Genomic DNA, 20,417 nt, shown 5'->3' on the forward strand with positions numbered 1-20,417 from the left:
CTCGAATCTCGTGACAGAGCGCAGAATGGCGGAGAAGGAGATCATTCACTTCTTATGTCTTTTCTTTATATCTACAGGTAAAACGCAAATTTAACGACAACAGTTTCAATTCCAAACATTAACTTTTAACTTGAACTATCTGGATACCTGTTTTTAGTGTAGTTACACACCTGATTTTATCGCGAAAGCCGTTGCGAAATAATTCACCTTGTAAATTTCATGTATAGTATCACGAATAGCACTTGCAGATTTTGCCAGAATGCATGCGATCTGTGAAAGATTCAGTCATAAATTATCAAACAAAATATAGTTTATACTAAATGAATTCATTCTCGTGTTAACCTTCCGATGGGTGTGCTTGTTGAATACGTTTTGGGGAGCTTGTGCTGTTTTAGTAGTTTCCTTACTTTCCCGGTAGTTCGTGTCCCGTCCTATCGCCAATGTAAAACGTAATTAACACGTTCCACTTTTTTATTTGTTATCTGTAGCTTCATGTTTAATAAGTAACGCAAAAGACAGTATCGTCCTCCAAGAGACAGACAAGGTAAGGCGATTGTCATAAAATGTGGCGTTGTGTTCTTCAAGCAGCAACGCGATCGAGACCAAAACGTTTTTTTTTTTTCGTTCTTGTTTTGTTTTTTAATGACTTCTTGTGTTTGATGTGAAAGTTTACATCACTGAACTTAAGGTTTAATAAATTGATATACCAAAGGCTATTACACTAGCCAGCCTTAAGTTTCAAAAACGTAGTAAATACGTTGTTGAGTATTTCAGGTAACAGCTGTGTGGTCTTATCCCACACATACCACGATAAACCCCGATTGTGTATTTATGTAAGCAAGATAGTTTCAATAAAACATGCCATTATCTTTTTGTGCATGCAAGAATTTGGTTTAGTACATACAGGATATTACAAAGTGGCGAGAATATATGAATTTTATGTTCTCCTGGCAAGAACAATATCTCATGAGTGAGCGCAACGAATGAGTGAGATATTGTTCTTGCCACAAGAACGTCAAATTCATATCTTTGAGCTAACATGTAATTGTCTTTTTATTATATGGACAGTATATATACATGGTAAAAATTGAAAAGCAGGCTTTAACACAAATACTGGGTATTAATACAAACAAAAAAGGTGGGAAAAAAGGCTGGAATCGTGACGTTGAGGATCCATATGACCACTCGTGTTACATATGAAAAATTTGCCACTCGTTTCTCAGACGTAGTGGTCACATTGATTCTACGAGTGTTTTAGTACATGGTAAAACACTCCCATCCATCGAATGATATGGAATATGTTTTCCCCCATTTTTTGATCTTCTGCTCTTGTTGTAGAACGCTAACTTTTCATATGAAATAATAAATTACTATCAAGATACTCATTCCAAGGGCTACCACTGTTGTCATATCAACCTTACCTGTCATGTAACGCTCCATCTGTTGGGTCATCCTTTGTTTACTTGATGATAACAAATACACTGTCAAAAACTAATGTCATTTCTCTCTCCAGATTTCATTAACCTTTTGTATCATTCATGCATTTCCTAGTGTATTGAAATGCATGTTTACAGGGGCATGGCATTTAATAAAGTTTGAAGTGTCAATTCATTTAGCTCTTAAGTGAAAATGCTTGTACATGCCACATAATCAAATATTATCTAATTTCAGTTTAAAGGGAAAGGGATAAAGGGTTTAAAGATTAGAATAAGCAATGTTTATACCAAAATGAGGCCAAGACTTAGAATCAAGCCAGCAATACATTGGTAGAGGCAAGCTCTTTTACAGTTGTTGTATCAGCCCTGCTCTCGTTCTGTATTAGTTTAACGTCTTTGAACAATCTTGATGTCAGGTTTAAAAGGATCCTCTGCACTTTTTAAAGGATTATTCACTTTTTTTTTGCTCCATCAAAAGGTTCTTCTAAATGCATTGTTGCCTTGAGGTGTCCTGACTCAGAGCTTCTTTATACACACATAGACACATACATACATACTTTATGGTGTAAAGCAGGTTAAAATTTGGTGGTAGAAGCTTATGTGCACCTGCTATCATTAACCTTGAATGGTAATAGATTATTAATAAACATAAAATCACCTCTCTTAAAATACTGTAGTAGATATACCAGCATGAATTAAATTACTTAGATCAGAAGTAAATTATGTCATCAGTTTTATTTGCCAAAAGAAATTTGATCTATGATCATAGATGATTTTGCAAGGGTTGCTTTTAAAGATGTAGAACTAGTCATGGTTAGGTTATATTTCAGTAGGAGGCCAGTGGTTTCACAATAATAGCTATGTTTATGTTGTCTGTCAAACATTTTACATCACTAGACTAAATGATATCCAATTCACTTTCAAAACATAGTTTTAGTTTTTGTGGAAGCAGCACATATTTGTTGAATTCCAAATCATTAGGCAACAATTCAATACAATTTTCTTGTTCCTTTTAGACAGAAGTCTTCCTTTCACCTCCAGCAAACAAAACCATGTGTTTACAGCTGCATCTTTCTGTAATATTTAAGTAGATAGGGAAAAACCTTGTTGAGCAAGGTTGCAAGAATCATGCACTGGGGTGTCAGATCACATTCTGTAAATCAATGAATTAATTATTGTCAAGCTCTCATCTAGAGATCAATGAGAATATTTAGTACTGAGTAGCTATCTGTCTTTCTTTACAGAACTTAATGTTTATTTATTTTATTTCTCTGTGCTCTATTATCTATTTTAACAACCTTTAACAACCTTTTTTCTGTTATCTATTTTAACAACCTTTGCACAAAATATCCAGTCATCTCATTTTTGTTTCGCTGCAGAATATTGCTCTTTCAACATCCATTCTGTCGAATAGATGATTATTTATTGTGCCATTATTGGTCATTTCTCTACGAACCTTGTTTGAAGGTAGTCTTATCCTGTATTGACAGTTACTAGCCAGTAAAATACATCTTATGGAAGAATTTCGCGCTTCTCAAACAGTCAGATCATAAGAATTCAGGAGATTTTTATGCCTCAAACGTAAGACCATAATTTCTGTTTCCTTTGTGTGAGAATCCTGCATCATCCAAGTTCAAGTTGTTTCAAGCAGAGTTGTAACTCGTTTACAGTTGTGTGCAACCAGACTAATGAGTTGCCATTGCATTAATCCTATTAACAAGCTCTTCACCCTGAGGCTGAGGCTTACTAGTTTTTAGTAGGGAAAAAACTATTTTACCTCATACATGTCCTAATGACCCCTCTGATAAAAGGACAGCTTTTCCTTCAGATCCCCATTCAATTGAACTACACTATAAATTCTGTGCTCTCTTTCTCGGGTAACCATTCACCCTAGGACCTGCTTATGGATCGTATCAGCTTATGAGATCTTCTGGTGTATTGCTGAGTGTTTTGGTCTCGAACTAAGGTTTTAGTTTATGGGAAACTTCGTGATATGTACACAAAGTACCTTGATTCTCTTTTTGCCGCTGGTCAACCCCTGTGCGTCTTGACAGAACATTTAAATGTTCAGTATTGTTTTAGCCGAATAAGGTAGTTCTGTACTGATACACTTATCGATCAATGTAGTAACTTTAACAAGGTGGTTTCACATCGTTGGCTCGATCATTATATTCTCTTCTCATCAAGGGATATCACTCAAAAAGTATATATGTACCGTTGTTTTGTGCCCACCAATCACGAGAGACGTTGTGAGAATTTCGTCCTGTGGCTCGTTTCTATAACTTTTCGGGCCCGAAAAGCCATTTGCGAAACTCTTCTGTTGTGTTAGAGCGAGTTTGAATCAAGTGTCGTAAAACCAAAACTTTGGCCAATCAAAAAGGACGGAGACAATCCAGTAAACCAATCAAAACCCAAACTATATAATTACACGTAGCCGATACAAAGCGCGCGAAAATGTGAACGCGCGAGCCACGATTGGTTTTGGTTTCACTTATGATTGGCGGAAAAAGTGGCACGAGAACTTTGAGCCAATCACTGAGTGAAGTAATGCAAAACTAAAACAATTCGCTAATTACTTTCGACATTCAATGGAAAATCGCTCTATACCATAGTTGTTTGTATCAGTGGCCCTGAAAAGCCCCGATGGAGAATGATTAATTGAGTAATTGTAGAATAATCAAATGCAACAACGGGCTCAACCCCATACAAATCCAACGCCTTCACCTCCAAAGACGAAAGATAGAAGTGATCCTCGCACTTATCTGAACAATTTAAGCAACTGTCTCTTAGAGCGGTTTTCAATTGAGTGTCGAAAGTAATTAGCGAATTGCATAGGTTTTGCATTTACTTCACTCAGTGATTGGTTCAAAGTTCTCGCGCCATTTTTTCAACCAATCGGAACTGAAACCAAAACCAATTGTGGCTCGCGCGTGCACATTTTCCCGCGCTTTGTGTCGGCTACGTGTAATTACTTCGAGTTTTGATTGGTTTACTGGATTGTCTCCGTCCTTTTTGATTGGCCAAAGTAATTACTTTGGTTTTGGTTTTACGACACTCGATTGAAACTCGCTCTATAGACACCTAAAAAATTCAAATGGTTTCAATGGAATTCCAACTCATAACCACTGCGATGCCGATGCACTGATGCTCTAAAACTGAGCTATTAAAGCCACATAGTTGGGAGCAGGGGCACGTTTCTCGAAAGTCCCGAAAACCCAATTGTGAAACTGCAAACCGCTTGTTTTCGAAAGGCGATCTTTTAACATGTTTTCAAGGTACGAAAAAGAAAAATGACCGTGAAGTGTGACGACTTAAATCCTGTCCGTTTTCCGTTCTTGAGATACAAAGGGAATGGTGACACCCGAAAATGGCCCTTAAAGTCTCGGGACTTTCGAGAAACGGGCCCCTGGTCAATTTGTTTAGCTCACATGTTTCCGTGAAAGGACTGATGAATGAAAGAAATCTATATTTTCAAGTGCGGTTTATAGCCGAATTATAGATACATTTCATTCAGTCTTCACCCCTGTGTCACGATGCGTCCTTTTTTTTTCTCAACAGAAATCTGATGCTTCCAAGTTCTTTATTGCTTACAGTCCAAGTTACGTGACCTTTTTGCCAAATGCCGGCGCTATTGCCTCGGATGAAATCTCCGATGTTATATCACTTGCACTTGGACTTTCCTCCACAAAGGTTTGCACAATCAGTATCACTATCAGTTTGTTTTTTTATTTCGTAGGTGATTGATGACCGGTTGTCTGAGTTGGTTGAGCTTCGGACTTCCGTGCGGGAAGTCGCGGGTTCGAACCCCGGCCGGACCAACACAAAAATCCGACAGGAAAGTGCTGCCTTTGTAATTTGACATGTTACACTTTTATGTGTTCTCGAAATAAGGACAATAAACCGTGGGCTCCGTTGAACAGCCAATTGTGTGGGCCATTTATGAACCCACTCACTGCGTCACAAGCAGCTCGCCCAAAATTCTCCAAACGGCATTGTTATCGAAAAGAAATGTAACTATGCAATAAATGTTTTTGCTGAGAACTGTATTATCTTCAATTCACACAAGCGACACCCTCTCAGCCAATCATTCTCTCGCAAGTAGATCCATTCTCTTCCGTAAGGGCCGCAATTCTTTTGGTCAGTATAGAAATTAACGAATATATGCGTAGTTATGTCGAAGATTCACTTCTGTATCCGCTGACAACGAGTATCGTTCAAATTTCTGAGACTGCGCGGAAGAGCCATGATTCGCGGACTTCCTGGTGCGGAACCTTGAGAGGTCTTTGGTCTCGGTACTGACGGCAAAAATCGGGGGATTTCCACAAAAATAAAGATAACAAATCGCATGCCTCCCAGACCGCCATTATTTCCTATCAATGCTATAATTTGTATAGGATCCTATAAAGAGCCTATATTTTAAGAAATCATCCTATTTTTCCTATAAGTAGGACATAGTTAAACATTTTTTAAAAAAATTAGTTATTTAAAAAATTCTTAGCTAAAACCATAGCCCCCCAAATATTTATCTCGCCAATTTTGACCAATACATGAAAGATATTATGCATCGTCAAATGGAAACTCGGAAAAATCGGGGAAAAATCTGAACCCCAGGTGGGATTTGAACCCACGACCCTCCGTGATATATTATGGATGCTCTAGCCACTGATCTACTGGAGACTCCGTGGTGAGCAAGGGTGAGATGTGGGCATAGACTACGACTGCGTCACGCAATCACATCTTCCAATTTTTCGATAACCATATATGACTCTGTATTTCTCACATTACTTGCTTGGGAAGTTTGACAAAACCCATAAAAAGCTCAGAAAAGTGTTTCTTGCTTTATATTTATTGTATGAAATCTATCGTAGCTCCAATAAAGAGCATATATTTTGGCAGAAAATTCCTATCTTTTCCTATATTTGAACTTGAAGAGCCTATTATTCCTATCAGATTTTCCAAAAAGTGACTGGGAGACCTAAAATTGAGTTAAGACTTGCTTGCCGACTGCAGATCGTGAATTGCAAGAAATAAAATAAAATAGAAGGTGTAATGATGATGATGATGATGATGATGATGATGATGCGTACCTATAATAGTCACTGCATCGTCTGCGATCCAATGAAGACATGCTTTTGCTATCGATTGTGACAAAGGATCGTCATCTCGATCCTGGCATCATATAGATACTCAAGTTTTGCAACTTACATGTATAACGAAAACACGTTTCAGTGTAGGAAAACACCCGTGTAAACCGCTATCGTTATGTTCGAGCTGAAATCATACAGTACCTCTGCTTTGGCAACTTTGCTTTCATTTCAGGAGCTGGGCTGGGCTGGCTTATTAGCCGGAGATGTTTTTCGCCGCCCAAAAGCCAACGTGTTGATAACTGTTGATGGTATTTCTGAAGGTATAGTTCATTATTTTTCTTTGCATTTGGGATAGCGTTTTTTCGTCTCGTGAAAAGATAGATCTGGCCAATAACTGTGGAGTCAAAGTTTCCTTATTGTCGAATCTACCCATACCGCGCACCGGTGGCTCAGTTGGTTGAGCACCGAGGAGAAAGTGCTGCCTTTGTAATGCAATCTGCAAACGGTTCGACTCTCTAGTCTTCTCGGATAATGACCATAAACCGTAGGCCCCGTCTCACAGCCCTTCTGTAGTTCAATGATCATAACCTGTTGGGACGTAAAAGAACCCACGCACTATTCACAACGAGTAAGGCATGGAGGTCCCAGCGATGTGGTGCTTCGTGGTTGCACGAGAGCGTTTCAACGAGTTACGACTCCTTAGCTCCTCGTGGGTAAAATAAACTATGACTACTACTATGGCCAATATCAAGTTATTAAATTTTCGACCTCGGATATTGCGTTTCTATCTTTTTGATTGGTTCCCTCAATGTCGGTTATCACTGAGGTCATATAGACCTCTTTCATAATGGCGGCCAAATAAAATATTCTTTTGTTTCAATGCTAATAAGCCCTACTAACCTCGCTACGACGAGTAATTTCAAAAGAATATTTGTTTTAAAACAAGGGCAGTAGGTCTAATTAACATAAATACAAAAGAATGTAAAAGTGGTCGCCATTTATGAAAGTGGTCTATACCGTATGACCAAATACTGAAACTGGTTGCGCCAAGTGTTGCAAAGCTGAAACTTTTCCAAGTGTCCAAGCGTTCAGAATTTAATGAAAATTTAATAAAACACTTATTCCAGTTGCTCAAGACGTGGTTCAGCTTTCCTTTCTTCTTTCTTTTTTTAGATGACAAGTTTGACGTAGTGGCGAAGGCAGCGTCATATCCTGTTACAGAGGTAGGCGAACATTCTGAACATTAAAATACCTATCACTTCAACAAACTTTTCCGCTGTACTTATTCTCCGATATTGTCCTGAATATATTTGTTGTTTTTACAACCTTTTATTGAAAACTCGCTTTTCTATTCGCTTTGAAAGAAGGAAAAAGTGGTCATAGTTTGATCCTTGACCGAGCAATAAAGAGGAATGGGTTCGACTGGTTTGACGTCACACGTCGCTTGTGACGTCAACCCGCTATTAAACCCTTTCCTCTCCCTTGCGCGCTCATAGCTCAAATTGCATCTAGTTTTTCGACTTTTTGGGAGCCTCTAAAACAGTGATCTTGAAGGGGATAGTTTAGAAAACAAAGGAATTTTAAAAAAAAGTTTTAGACAAGTGCAGAGAATCATCGAATGAAAGGGTCTTTTTTGAGGTGATAGAGGTTTTAAGCATCGCGCTTGCAGGAACGTCATAAGGCAGACTGCAGCTTGTCACAGTAACGTGAAGTTGCGCGTTTTTTGTAGCTAAATTGCGTGAAGTGATCTTATTTCAAACAATTTGCTCTTGTTTATCACGGTAGCCTTTTGATTGCCGTTTGGGGTAATTGCAATTCTTATGGGAAGATTATGACGTAGCCAACGTGAAGCGATAGATTTGTTTTTTTTATACGTAGTTAAAAAGTTAATGTCACGCTTTCAGTCTGAAGGTGCTACACGTTTGGCTGGAGTTCTCTCGACATCAAGTGTCACGCAAGAAAACCTACCTTCACGCGTGACAACTATGTTTGGTGGCAAGAGTTTAACAGTATCCGTTTCTGGGAGTGAACTGGTGAGGCATTTTGATGTGTAGAAAGCTTGCTTTGTATAAGTTTTAAATTTGTTATAAACATCGTTGGTTCATGAGCCTAAAATTTGTAAAACCTCAAAGGTTTCCATGAGATGTAGTTCCGGCCACGTCATGACCCTTTTTCGAACATTAAGGTTAATAGAGTGTTTTCACTCACGTGATCAGTAGGCTTTTTTTTTTTTCACCGAAACGAAGGAAAACGCTTGCATGATAATAGAGCTCATTTCCCTTAGGATTAGTAGGGTAATCCAACATGGCCGTCCGTGACGTCTCGTGAAAACGATAAAGACTTGTTTCCATATCTCTCAAAGTGCCCTTAGACGTGAGGTACCTGGGAATGAAATTAAATCACTGGAATCGGTCAGTGTAAAATGCAGACTGAGGTTATAATGTAACTGGTGAAAAAGCCCAAACCCCTTAGAAATGCTAACCTTAGGCCTAATTAGGCCTAAAACAATATTTAGGCTTAACTGTTAGCATTTCGATTCCAGTGATTTAATTTGATTCCCAGGCACCTCACGTCCAAGGGCACTTTGAGATATGGAAACAAGTCTTTACCCATGAAAACATTCTTTTGCATTGCTATTTAGTGTTACATGCAAATGCAACGCAATCGCACGATCATGGGTTTGAAACCCATTCAAGCCTGGATTTTTTAGGCTTCTTTCGGACTGCTCAAGTTGCTTTATAACTGCGATGGTCATTTTTACTTTTTGTCACATACGCATACGGAGCAAAATTAGTGAATGCTGATTGGCTGAGACGGAGGGCATTTCTTCTTAACCACGGCGCCACTTTTAGTAATCAGGAGGGCTTGATTACTTGATCCTGATTGATTAACAGTTGCTTATCCAGAGCAAGCGAAATACGTTCTCGCTCTGATTTAAGTTCTTTTTGTCCAAATATAAAATACATTTTAGGCGCTATTTCTGTTGACAGCAACGATTTATTGAATTCAACCCAATATGTCGCGGCATCATTGAACGGGCTTCCCTTAATAATTTTGCCTTTTATGTGATAAACATGTAAAGGCCCGTTTAAACGGTTTTAACATTTGCTTCAACATGCATTCAACACTTTGTTTAAGCAAGTCTTCGGTGCGTTTGAACAGGTCGTCCAACATTGTTGAAAGCGTAAAAAATGTTGAAAGCGTGTTGAATCAAGTTTAAATCGGTTTAAACTTTCATTTAACATCGATTCAACTTTTCCTTTGTTCTCAAAAATGTTGATTGGTGTTAAAGCCGTTTGAACACTGTTCAACAATTGTAAAACACACGCATGCTCACATCGCTCCATGATCGACAAATCAATATGGCGGCACGTAGTTTATCTGGACGAGAGAGACTGGTTTCTAGTTCTTAGTTCCTCGCAATCAAGTTTTGCGAAAGTGTTGGTTCTTTTTTAACGGCCTACACACAACTTTGTTTTTGCGTCCAACATATGCCCAACATCTATTCAACTTTTGTGGAGCGAATGTTGGTCAAATTTTGAAACCGTTTAAACAGGCCTTAATCGCAATGTTCCCTCGTGCAATTAAGGATTAATGAACAATTATTCGCCGAAGGAGAAGTGAATATCGGTGAATAAAAACCGAGACGAAGTCGAGGTATTCGCCGAGCTTGAGGTGAATAATTGTTTTAGTGTGATTACATTGGCGATTATTTGAAAAATATGCATTTTCTTAAAACAATTAATTTCTTCAACAAACAACAACAACAACAACAACAACAATACTTTATTTCACCCAATAGTTACAATAAACTAATAACAATTATTTTATTCACTTCTGATTTGTTGAAAAAGTGGCGCGAGAACCTTGAACCAATCACTGAGTGAAGTAATGCAAAACCAAAGTAATTATCTAATTACTTTCGACACTCAATTGAAAACCACTCTAACCACCTACGTAATTATACCAGTCTATGCTATTCCATTCTATTCGCTTTTCTATTCTATATCCCCAATTGTTCTCTTAGCTCGCGGCGGCGGGTCATGCAAAGGGCACAAACAGTCACACCTTGTTCTGGAATCAGGCGGAGGACAAATTTCAACAAGTCAATGAAGACGTTCACGGATTTGCTGACTGGTCCAGTGCCAAGGGGGAGGTACGTCAGTGTATACCTAATCCTTGTAGCTTTACCCCCTCCCCTTATTGAAGCGCAAAATGACCATACGTTACAGTAGTCATTGAAAGCTCAAAAACAACATAAAAAAATACAAGAAAGCCGAAGAGGTGCATAGGTGGACAAGACAGGACCAGATTGAAACGAGTGGCATTTGGATACTTTGAAAAGAAAAAAAAGACGACCGCACGTTTTCAAGTTTCATGCAATGCTCCGGGATGAATCGAAAACTTGGCGTATTGAGTCAATCTTTGTATGTATATTTTTTTTGATAAAAGTAGACAGCGAGCAGTCTCTGTTTTGCTCTAAATCGTTGAAACGAATGAACACTTCAAAATGGCTGAAACTGCGGTTCGCAAATATTGCGGGCGTTTGTTAACCAACGCCCGCGGTATTTGCGAACCGCAGTTCCAGCCATTAAAATTTCTATGTACGCGTTCGTTTCAACGATTCTGGAGCAAAATAGAGACTGCTCACAGTCAATGATAAAAGTGCTTTTTGCTCGTTTTAGATTGTAAAGAGGCTGGAGAAAGCTGATTTTGGGGAAGGTAACAAGTGATATTACAGCATCTTAAGCCTGGTTTTCACTGGCGACACAAACGCAAGGGCAAGCATGAGTAGCTTATTCTAGTGAAAACGAACGTCGACATAAGCATCAAAATCAACCACGGTAACCGCCATTTTGTTCAAATGTTCAGACACAGGGAATCTGGAACGAGTGCTTTAAGGACGGTGCCTACTATTGTTGTTGCGCATACGTTCTGCGCATCTCCAGATATTCCTATCGCCGATGCTTACTAATACCGGGATATTATCGCACGATTTGAAACTATCCTGAGAAAGTAGATCTTAGTATGTACTCAGGGATGGCACTAGGATTTTTCAATCTGGGTCCTGGGACCCGCATGTTCGGACAAATTGGGGTCCCAAGCATTTTTTGGGGGTCCCAAAATCTTGGTGACCCTCTGCGAGAAAAAGAGTATGTTTTAAATTATGAGAAAAAGAGAGTAACCAACTTGGAATTAATATTGATGCATATGCATAGGACCGGCCGACAAAGGCTTTTTCTAGAGCCGTTACATTCATTCCTGGACAAGAACTCTGTTAATGAAAGAGCACCCTTTCCAAGGGTTTACGCATCACTGGTTTCCTCCCTTAGGAGCAACGAACAGTGACGTCTTTTGCTATATATTTGCATTCAGTGACTTGCAGAGTACATTCCTCTGAAGAAGACCACAGAAGGCGGTCGAAAATTTAGTTTTAACCTTTTTAGATGTTTTAAATCCCATTTCTTAGAACTTCAATTATGATCACAGATCGCTCCAACAGTTTTACAAACAACAGAATATACTGACAAATCAAAGCAAGTTGTGTGAGTTATTTAAGTCAGTGCCTTGCGTCCTGGCACGCATTAAAATTTCGATGATGCATTTTTTGGATTTTATTTGCGTAAAAATGCACGATTTCTGCGTTAACGCGATCCCTGCTGTACTCTTGGTATCCAAAAAGAAAATTGGGGTGTAACCATGCATTTTTGAGAGATATTAAGCTTCAATTTGAGAAAGAACGCCATACATTGCTTTGTATTTTAAAGCTTTTTAGAATATTATTCATGAATTATCTTTGAAAAATGCGTGGTTACCCCCAATTTTCTTTTTGGATTTCAATAACACGTGTGGAAGATCGAAATTTCCTGCATAATCACACACCGGGGCCAAAAAAATATCTTTAATCAGTAGGCAACTGTCCTTAACTTGGCCAGATTGTAGCAATAGGCCATTTCCGAGTTCACGTCTGCCTCCTCTTTCAAAGGAGTCTAAGTGGCGAAAGTTTTGGTGATGGTAATTAGTTCTACTTTAAATATGAAAGCAAAACCTAATTATCATAAAGAAAAAATTCGCACTTAGACTCGCTTTGTAAGAGGAGGCAACATGAACTCGGAAAATGGGCCTATTACCTTGTGCTTATGCCTGTTTCGTTTTCAAACAACGCACAAGCGAAACGCCGGGGGCCCTAAGCGCAAGGGCAGGAGGACAAATTGAAAAAGTTTGTTCGTTTTGCGCTTTTGCAATTGCGTCGCTAGTGAAAAGCAGGCTTTAAGGCCCGGGCCAAGGGCTTCAAAATTTGCTTCAACATTGTTGACTGCTGGGGTGGGCAAAAGATTCTACAAAGCTTCATGCACTGAGGCCTTGTATTCAGTCCGCAGCCCGTAGCCGGGTTGTGTTACTATATGATACGGAAGTGGATACGTCATTGGACACCGATTAGTGCGCACGCGCATACCCAACGATTTTGAAAGAGAAAGGGGGCAAAACAGGCTTTCACTTCATTCAACATTCGCGAAAAAGTAGGAAGAAATGTTGAATGGTTTAAAGTGCCCTGTGACCAAAAACTCAATTCATATTTTCCTTAGGATCTCAAAACTATGTTGACAAAACACTAAGTGACCCACGTTTTAAGCCTTGATTTGAAAAAGACCCCTCTTTATTTTAACTGTAATTTTCCTATTTAATGGTCCGCCATTACAAACATTATGTTCTTGAAAGAGCTGGATCGAGGAGAAAATGACGTCAAAGGCTCACTAGTTTAAGAATGCAATACGTGTGTACGCGGCAGAATTAATATGCAGCACGGGGGTTTGGGCTTTCAGTCTTTTAAACTCACACTTTGCATATATAATAAGCTGTGTTCACACGCTGAAATTTTAAGCTAGTGAGCCTCTGACGTCACTTTCCCCTGGATCCAACGTCTGAGTTCCAATCGGTCAGTTTTGAACGTGAGTAATGGTGGACCGTGAAATCCAAAACTTACACTCAAAGTAAACGGCCTTTGGATGAAAATCAAAGCTCAAAATTTTGCCAGTCAGGTGTTAAGCAAACACACTTTCAAAATCTGAAGGAAAAAAGGAAGTGTTTTTTTGATCACAGGGGCACTTTACACCTTTTTAAACTCATTCAAGGTCGATTCAACTTCGATTCAACATGTTTCAAGAAAGAAAGGGGGGGGGGGGGGGGGGAGGCGGGGAAAGGTCGACTCCTGTACCTTGCGGCTTAAGAATAGTTTGTGAGTAAATGATCACCCTACATCACGTTCAAAATTTTAAAGCGGGGACTACGGTATTTCGTCCTAGAAGACAACGAAGTGTTTTCACTGCCAGATGGCAAAGTCTCAGCAGCTCAACACACTTGCTTGTTATCCATTACTAACTAAAGCAGTTGTCGATTTCAAAAATTATAGGTTTTTATGCAATCGAAGGATATGTTGTATAGCAGTTTCATGGAGCAGAATTAAGAGTTCTTTGATCTGGGTTTTCCCTTTATCTGCCAGGTGTGAAGTTTGCTTCAAGCTCCAAGGAATTTACAGTGGCATTCCCTGTGAAAGGGAAATGCCATCTTTCAACATGGACAAGAAGGTGAATACAATAAGGAAAATGTCATTTAACAAAGCTTAAATTTTGGCCAATTTATCAAAGTTTGTGGCGGCAAGGGAGAAAAAAGCGCCGAGGACAACTACTTTTCCGCGTCGCATTGTACAGCACACCCCAGGTCCCTAAGAACTTTGGAGGAATTAAAATCCTTCAGCAACCAGACTAAACATTAATTTTAAACCTTTTTTTTTTTCTTCAGGAGGATTTCTTGCTGGTTGTTGCTGAGATACGATTGGCAGTCTTTCAGAATACTTTGAAAAAGTAAGCACCTTTCTGGCAATGTTCAACGGCTCAAATTTTGCATAAAAAACACATTTCTATTTTCTGCACGTGCGCACGAGCAAACGTCCATAACGCAACGTGCAGAGTGAAATTTTTGTTCACTTTTTGCGCTTCTGCAAAATCATAACACGTGCAAATGAGAAACGTAAAATTTAAATATGCCTTAAATCAGGCGAAAGTCTTGCGTTCCTCGGTACATTTTACAATTGTTCGGAAAAGGATCCTGTTTTAAAATTGTCATGGCCCCATTCAAACGGGACGCAACATTGTTAGCCAACCATTGCTTGGCCAACAATTGCTCCAACATGTGTTGGGTGTTAAACGTTGCGTGCGTTTGGCCACACCCTGTTGTGTCGGTTGTCGTCGCTGCAGTGTGTTTGCACGGAAGTTTTTTGCGCGACTCGGTGTGTCAGCACTTTTTGGAGCCAACAACTTTTGAGCCAACATTTCTTTTGTTACGTGATCGCCGAACCGAAGCGCAAATAATTTTGGATCGCGTTTCCAATGCAGCTCTTCCAACATTGTTGGGAAGGGAAGAGGTAGCCACGCAAGTCATATTCCCTTATGGGTTTTCCATGGCGACAGTAACGCCCTTAAGATGTTGAAAACAAGATGGCAGGCCAGAATTTTGTAAGTTGACAAAGTCTTATGGGTCCGTATTCTTTCCCACAATACCACCGCCAAGACCAATACACCACATAACACTGCCAACACCGTACACCTTCTGCCACTGAGAACTGCTTGTCCGTTGCACAGGGCCTTATAGAGTATCCCTGTACTCGGAAAACTGGGGTTCTTTGAGCGAAAAAAACATGAGTTTCGGTGGATGGACTCCTTACTGCCACAACTTCTTCGCTATACTTTTCAACAGCTTTGTACTAATATTGTGATGCCTTTCAGCTTATTCAGATCCAAGTCTTGTTCAAGATGGAGTGCCAGATATTTTTACATTAAGGCCTTTCCTCTGTAAAGGGTGGTGTCATTAAAGAATATAAGATGTAATTGGTAAGTTTTGACCGCTCTTTCTAAAATGCCCAATCAACAATATCGGAGCCTGTTCCCATACTCAAACGAATAACGTTGAAATAATTTTTGTAACAGGTTGACGAGTATGAAGTGTACACCCCCAATCGTAAAATCATATTGTAAATTCTTTGGTTTTTCCCCCCATCCCACGCTACACCTTTATGTTACAGAATGAAAATCAGCTGTTTTCCGTCCTCAAAATCAGAACCGCTAGCTTTATCTCATTTAGTAACTAACTGTTTTTGGACACGCCCAATTGCCATCGCTGTGGTTCTATTGATGATATTGAACACGCCTTGCTTGAATGTAGAGCTGTGGATACTTTTTTGGGGATATGTAGATCAGTTTATCCGAAAAATTTCAGAGAATAAATTGGTGCTCTCTCCAGCTATTAAGATCTTAGGAAAGGTGCCTTCAAGGGGTGATCCTCAGTGAAAGAGCTGTGGCTTTGATCAACTGGGCTCTTACTGTTGCGAGAGATGTGCTATATACAAGTCGGCAACTCATCATAGGCTAGACAATGATTGTGTGCCACCGGAAGCTATCTTTTCTGCAAGTGTTAAAGCGCATTTAAAATATCAGTTTAAATTGTATTCGTGTCGTAATTTAGGACACCTCTTTCCTACAGATTGGTGTATTAGGGAAGCTTTTGCTAAGGTTGAAAATAATCGTCTACTATTTAAAATGTAAATGTAACACCAGGAAAATGACATAGGCTTAAACTAATAATTATATTTTTCGTCCATATGTAATTTTTCAACTCACTTTTTTAAGTGTAAATAAAACGCTCTTTTGAGCTTTTTCGACTCCCGGACAGGCCCTAGTAGTTATATACCCAACAATGTTCATACATACATTAACAACTTGCGGTCATTATCACGCCCCAACATACGACACATTCTTCTTTCGCCATCTGAGATCAACATATCAAATTTATTTATTAATTTGGCCAGTTCTTCTCACCCTTCCGCATGATTAGTTCATTAAAGCCACAAACGTGTGACACCTGACCTCCCGTTGTTGTTCAAGATAAGATTCGACAGACTTCCACTCTTCAAGTCCTGCCTAAAATAAAATGCATTTTTAAGGAACCTACACCTGAAGTCAAACGGCCATAACCCGGATTCTCATTTTGAACTCTGCAAAATCTCGTTTATTCCAGCCCAACTACCTGCAGACCTGCAATATCCATGTGAAGAAATACACTTTCCTTCGGTTTGTCTAGGTCTAACCATCGGTACCTGTTAAACGCCAATTGCCTCAACACAGCTACTTCACTCACGTGGTGATTAACAAATGACACCATTCAGACAAAGCACACAACATTACGAGTGGTGGAATGGTTTCCTTTCAACTCTCACTCTAGTAATTGCAACACAAAGTGCGTGACGGAAGCTTTCCATGTAAAGGCCTGTTGGTCTAGTGGCATGATTCTCGCTTCGGGTGCGAGAGGTCTCGGGTTCGAGTCCCGGACAGGCCCTAGTTATATACCCAACAATGTTCATACATCAACAACTTGCGGTTATTATCACGCCCCAACATACGGCACACTCTTCTTTCGCCGTCTGAGATCAACGTATCAAATTTATTTTTATTTTTGGCAATTCTTCTCACCCTTCCGCATGATAAGTTCATTAAAGCCACAAACGTGTCACACCTGACCTCCCGTTGTTGTTCAAGATAAAAAAACTTGAAGAAAGCATAGGATGCTCACATCTTGGTCAAGTTGTCTTCTAAATCATACAGCTGGATGACACGAAACTCTCTTAATCATTGTCTCTTAGTTAAAAAATCAAACGTTGACAAGTGGCCTTGTGACATTTCCATAGCTGGTCGATCGTGTCATTCTTGTGCCTAATCCTGAGCTTTCTTACGACTTGATGCTCTCTTGAATAATACATGTGATTACAGAAGACGAGGCGTCAAGGCAAAAACAGACGATGGAAATGAGAAGCTCAAGACATCGCGGTGGCAAACATTTAAGTGCAAATCGCATAAATATCACTTAGACCGCATGGTTCCGGGAAACGGGGAATATAGATTTGGGTACGAGATTAGTCATGGCCAACTTTGACTTGTTTGCCTACAAGGCACGTTTGGTTCCACCAAGGTCCTAACAGGTTTAAGCTTTCTACGTTTTAGTTACCTTTCCAGTAAGCGAGGTTTCCTAGGTGCAACATTAGAACTCTGTGTTGCCCAAAGCACATTCCTGAGCGCCATTTGTGCACCTTGGAGAAAACCAAACAACAATTTTCAACACGAGGTTCAGAGGCGCGGAGCAGGTCCGAACCGCGAGAGTTTCCCACAATCAATCTTCAGCGTACAAGAGACTGCTCTTCTTGGCTGTGATGAATGTGAGATCGGCCGTTAGCTGGCAAAGCAATAACGTCCCAAAACATTTCGATCACGTTCATTTGCCATTTCTAAAGCGTTACAAAAGGGACGGCAACGAATCCATAGATGGGGGTGGGGGCGAAGAATTACACCTTCGCCCAAGCAACTTCATTTGACTCGATATAACCTCGTTTGAGGTCCTCGCTTGATCGCTTGACTTCACTCCTCCATTGACGTCGATGTAACCTCAGTAAGATTTAACATTTTTGATCAAACGTTTTTGCTTTCGCCACAAAGACAGAAAAGAATATTTTCAAAAGAATTGTAGACGTCATGTTTCTTGGGTTTAATATGCCCTTCTTTGTTTAAATTCACCGGGACCTGATATCCAAGACGTTATCCACGAAATCGCGTAAAACCAAAAATATATGAAAAAAGTCTGGCAAGACCCTGGAACTGATGAGATAATAAATTCCGTCGAACATCCGCAGAATGAGCCCGCAGTCCCTCCCGAATCTCTCGTGACAGAGCGCAGAACTGGCGGAGAATGAGATCATTCACTTCTTATGTCTTTTCTATTATATCTACAGGTAAAACGCAAATTTAACGACACCAGTTGTCAATTCCAAACTATTAACTTTTAACTTGAACTATCTGGATACCTGTTTTTAGTGTAGTTTGTACACACCTGATTTTCTGCGGGGGGGGGGGCGAAAGCCGTTGCGAAATAATTCACACTTGTAAATTTCCTGTATAGTATCACGAATAGCACTTGCAGATTTTGCCAGAATGCATGCGATCCTGTGAAACATTCAGGTCATAAATTATCAAACAAAATATAGTTTAATTAACTAATTGAATTCATTCTCGTGTTAACCTTCCGATGGTTGTGCTTGTTGAATACGTTATTGGGGAGCGTGTGCTGTTTTAAGTAGTTTTCCTTACTTTCCCGGTAGCTTCGTGTCCCGTCCTAAATCGCCAATGTAAAACCGTAATTAACACGTTCACCACTTTTTTATTTGTTTATCTGTAGCTTCATGTTTAATAAGGTAACGCAAAAGACAGTATCGTCCTCCAAGAGACAGACAAGGTAAGGCGATTGTCATAAAATGTGGCGTTGGTGGTTCTTCAAGCAGCAACGCGAAATCGGAGACCAAACGTTTTTTTGTTTTTTCGTTCTTGTTTTGTATTTTTTACTGACTTTCGTTGTGTTTGATGTGAAAGTTTACATCACCTGAACTTAAGGTTTTAATAAATTGATATACCAAAGGCGTATTACACTAGCCAGCCTTAAGTTTTCAAAAACGTAGTAAATACGTTGTTGCAGTATTTCAGGTAACAGCTGTGTGGTCTAAGCCCACACATACCACGAATAAACCCCGATTGTGTATTTAATGTAAAAGCAAGGAATAGTTTCAATAACACATTGGCCATGTAGCTTTTTGTGCATGCAAGAATTTGGTTTAGTACATACAGGATATTACAAAGTGGCGAGAATATATGAATTTTATGTTCTCCTGCAAGAACCTATCATCATGAGTGACGCAACGAATGAGTGAGATTATGGTTCTTGCCACAAGAACGTCAAATTCATACCTTTGAGCTTAACATGTAATTGTCTTTTTATGTATTGGACAGTTAGATATACATTGGTAAAATTGAAAAGCAGGCTTTAACACAAATACTTGGTATTAATACACACCAAAAAGGTGGGAAAAAAGAAGGGGCTGGAATCGTGGACGGTGTGAGTACCATATGACCACTCGTGTTACATATGAAAATTTGCCACTCGTTTCTCAGACGTAGTGGTCACATTGCTTCTACGAGTGTTTTAGTACATGGTAAAACACTCCCATCCATCGAATGATATGGAATATGTTTTCCCCCATTTTTTGATCTTCTGCTCTTGTTGTAGAACGCTAAACTTTTCATATGAAATAATAAATTACTATCAAGATACTCATTCCAAGGGCTACCACTGTTGGTCATATCAACCTTACCTGTCATGTAACGCTCCATCTGTTGGGTCATCCTTTGTTTACTTGATGATAACAAATACACTGTCAAAAACTAATGTCATTTCTCTCTCCAGATTTCATTAACCTTTTGTATCATTCATGCATTTCCTAGTGTATTGAAATGCATGTTTACAGGGGCATGGCATTTAATAAAGTTTGAAGTGTCAATTCATTTAGCTCTTAATTGAAAATGCTTGGTACATGCCACATAATCAAATATTATCAAATTTCAGTTTAAAGGGAAAGGGATCACTTGAGCATCAAAACGAAAAAAACCTCTTGGTTTAAAGATTAGAATAAGCAATGTTTATGCCAAAATGAGGCCAAGACTTAGAATCAAGCCAGCAATACATTGGTAGAGGCAGCTCTTTTACAGTTGTTGTATCAGCCCTGCTCTCGTTCTGTATTAGTTTAACATCTTTGAACAAGCTTGATGTCAGGTTTAAAAGGATCCTCTGCACTTTTTAAAGGATTATTCACTTTTTTTTTGCTCCATCCAAAAGGTTCTTCTAAATGCATTGTTGCCTTGAGGTGTCCTGACTCATAGCTTCTTTATACACACATAGACACATACATACATACTTTAATTGTGTAAAGCATGATAAATTTGGTGGTAGAAGCTTATGTGCACCT

General features: G+C 39.4%; 2 protein-coding genes and 1 non-coding gene across 3 annotated transcripts in view; all 3 read left to right on the plus strand.

The window, feature by feature from the left end:
• LOC138030821 (uncharacterized) overlaps positions 1-20,417 on the plus strand; it is a 26,157-nt gene continuing 5,740 nt past the window's right edge. The window contains exons 1-10 of the mRNA XM_068878689.1: positions 1-77; positions 489-544; positions 4,995-5,126; positions 6,756-6,843; positions 7,697-7,746; positions 8,428-8,556; positions 10,551-10,679; positions 11,209-11,245; positions 14,025-14,109; positions 18,800-18,856. Of these exons, the coding sequence (XP_068734790.1) occupies positions 26-77; positions 489-544; positions 4,995-5,126; positions 6,756-6,843; positions 7,697-7,746; positions 8,428-8,556; positions 10,551-10,679; positions 11,209-11,245; positions 14,025-14,109; positions 18,800-18,856 (815 nt within the window). The 5' untranslated portion in view covers positions 1-25. The remainder of the gene's footprint in view (positions 78-488; positions 545-4,994; positions 5,127-6,755; positions 6,844-7,696; positions 7,747-8,427; positions 8,557-10,550; positions 10,680-11,208; positions 11,246-14,024; positions 14,110-18,799; positions 18,857-20,417) is intronic.
• On the plus strand, positions 16,841-16,912 carry Trnap-cgg (transfer RNA proline (anticodon CGG)). The gene has a single exon. It is a non-coding gene; the product is annotated as a tRNA-Pro (tRNA).
• The window catches only part of LOC138028530 (uncharacterized), a 20,387-nt gene continuing 18,761 nt past the window's right edge, over positions 18,792-20,417 (plus strand). Inside the window, exon 1 of the mRNA XM_068876114.1 lies at positions 18,792-18,856. The gene's annotated coding sequence lies outside the window, so the exon portion shown is untranslated. The remainder of the gene's footprint in view (positions 18,857-20,417) is intronic.

This window comes from Montipora capricornis, chromosome 13 (assembly GCF_036669925.1).
Source record: "Montipora capricornis isolate CH-2021 chromosome 13, ASM3666992v2, whole genome shotgun sequence".
NCBI lineage: Eukaryota > Metazoa > Cnidaria > Anthozoa > Scleractinia > Acroporidae > Montipora > Montipora capricornis.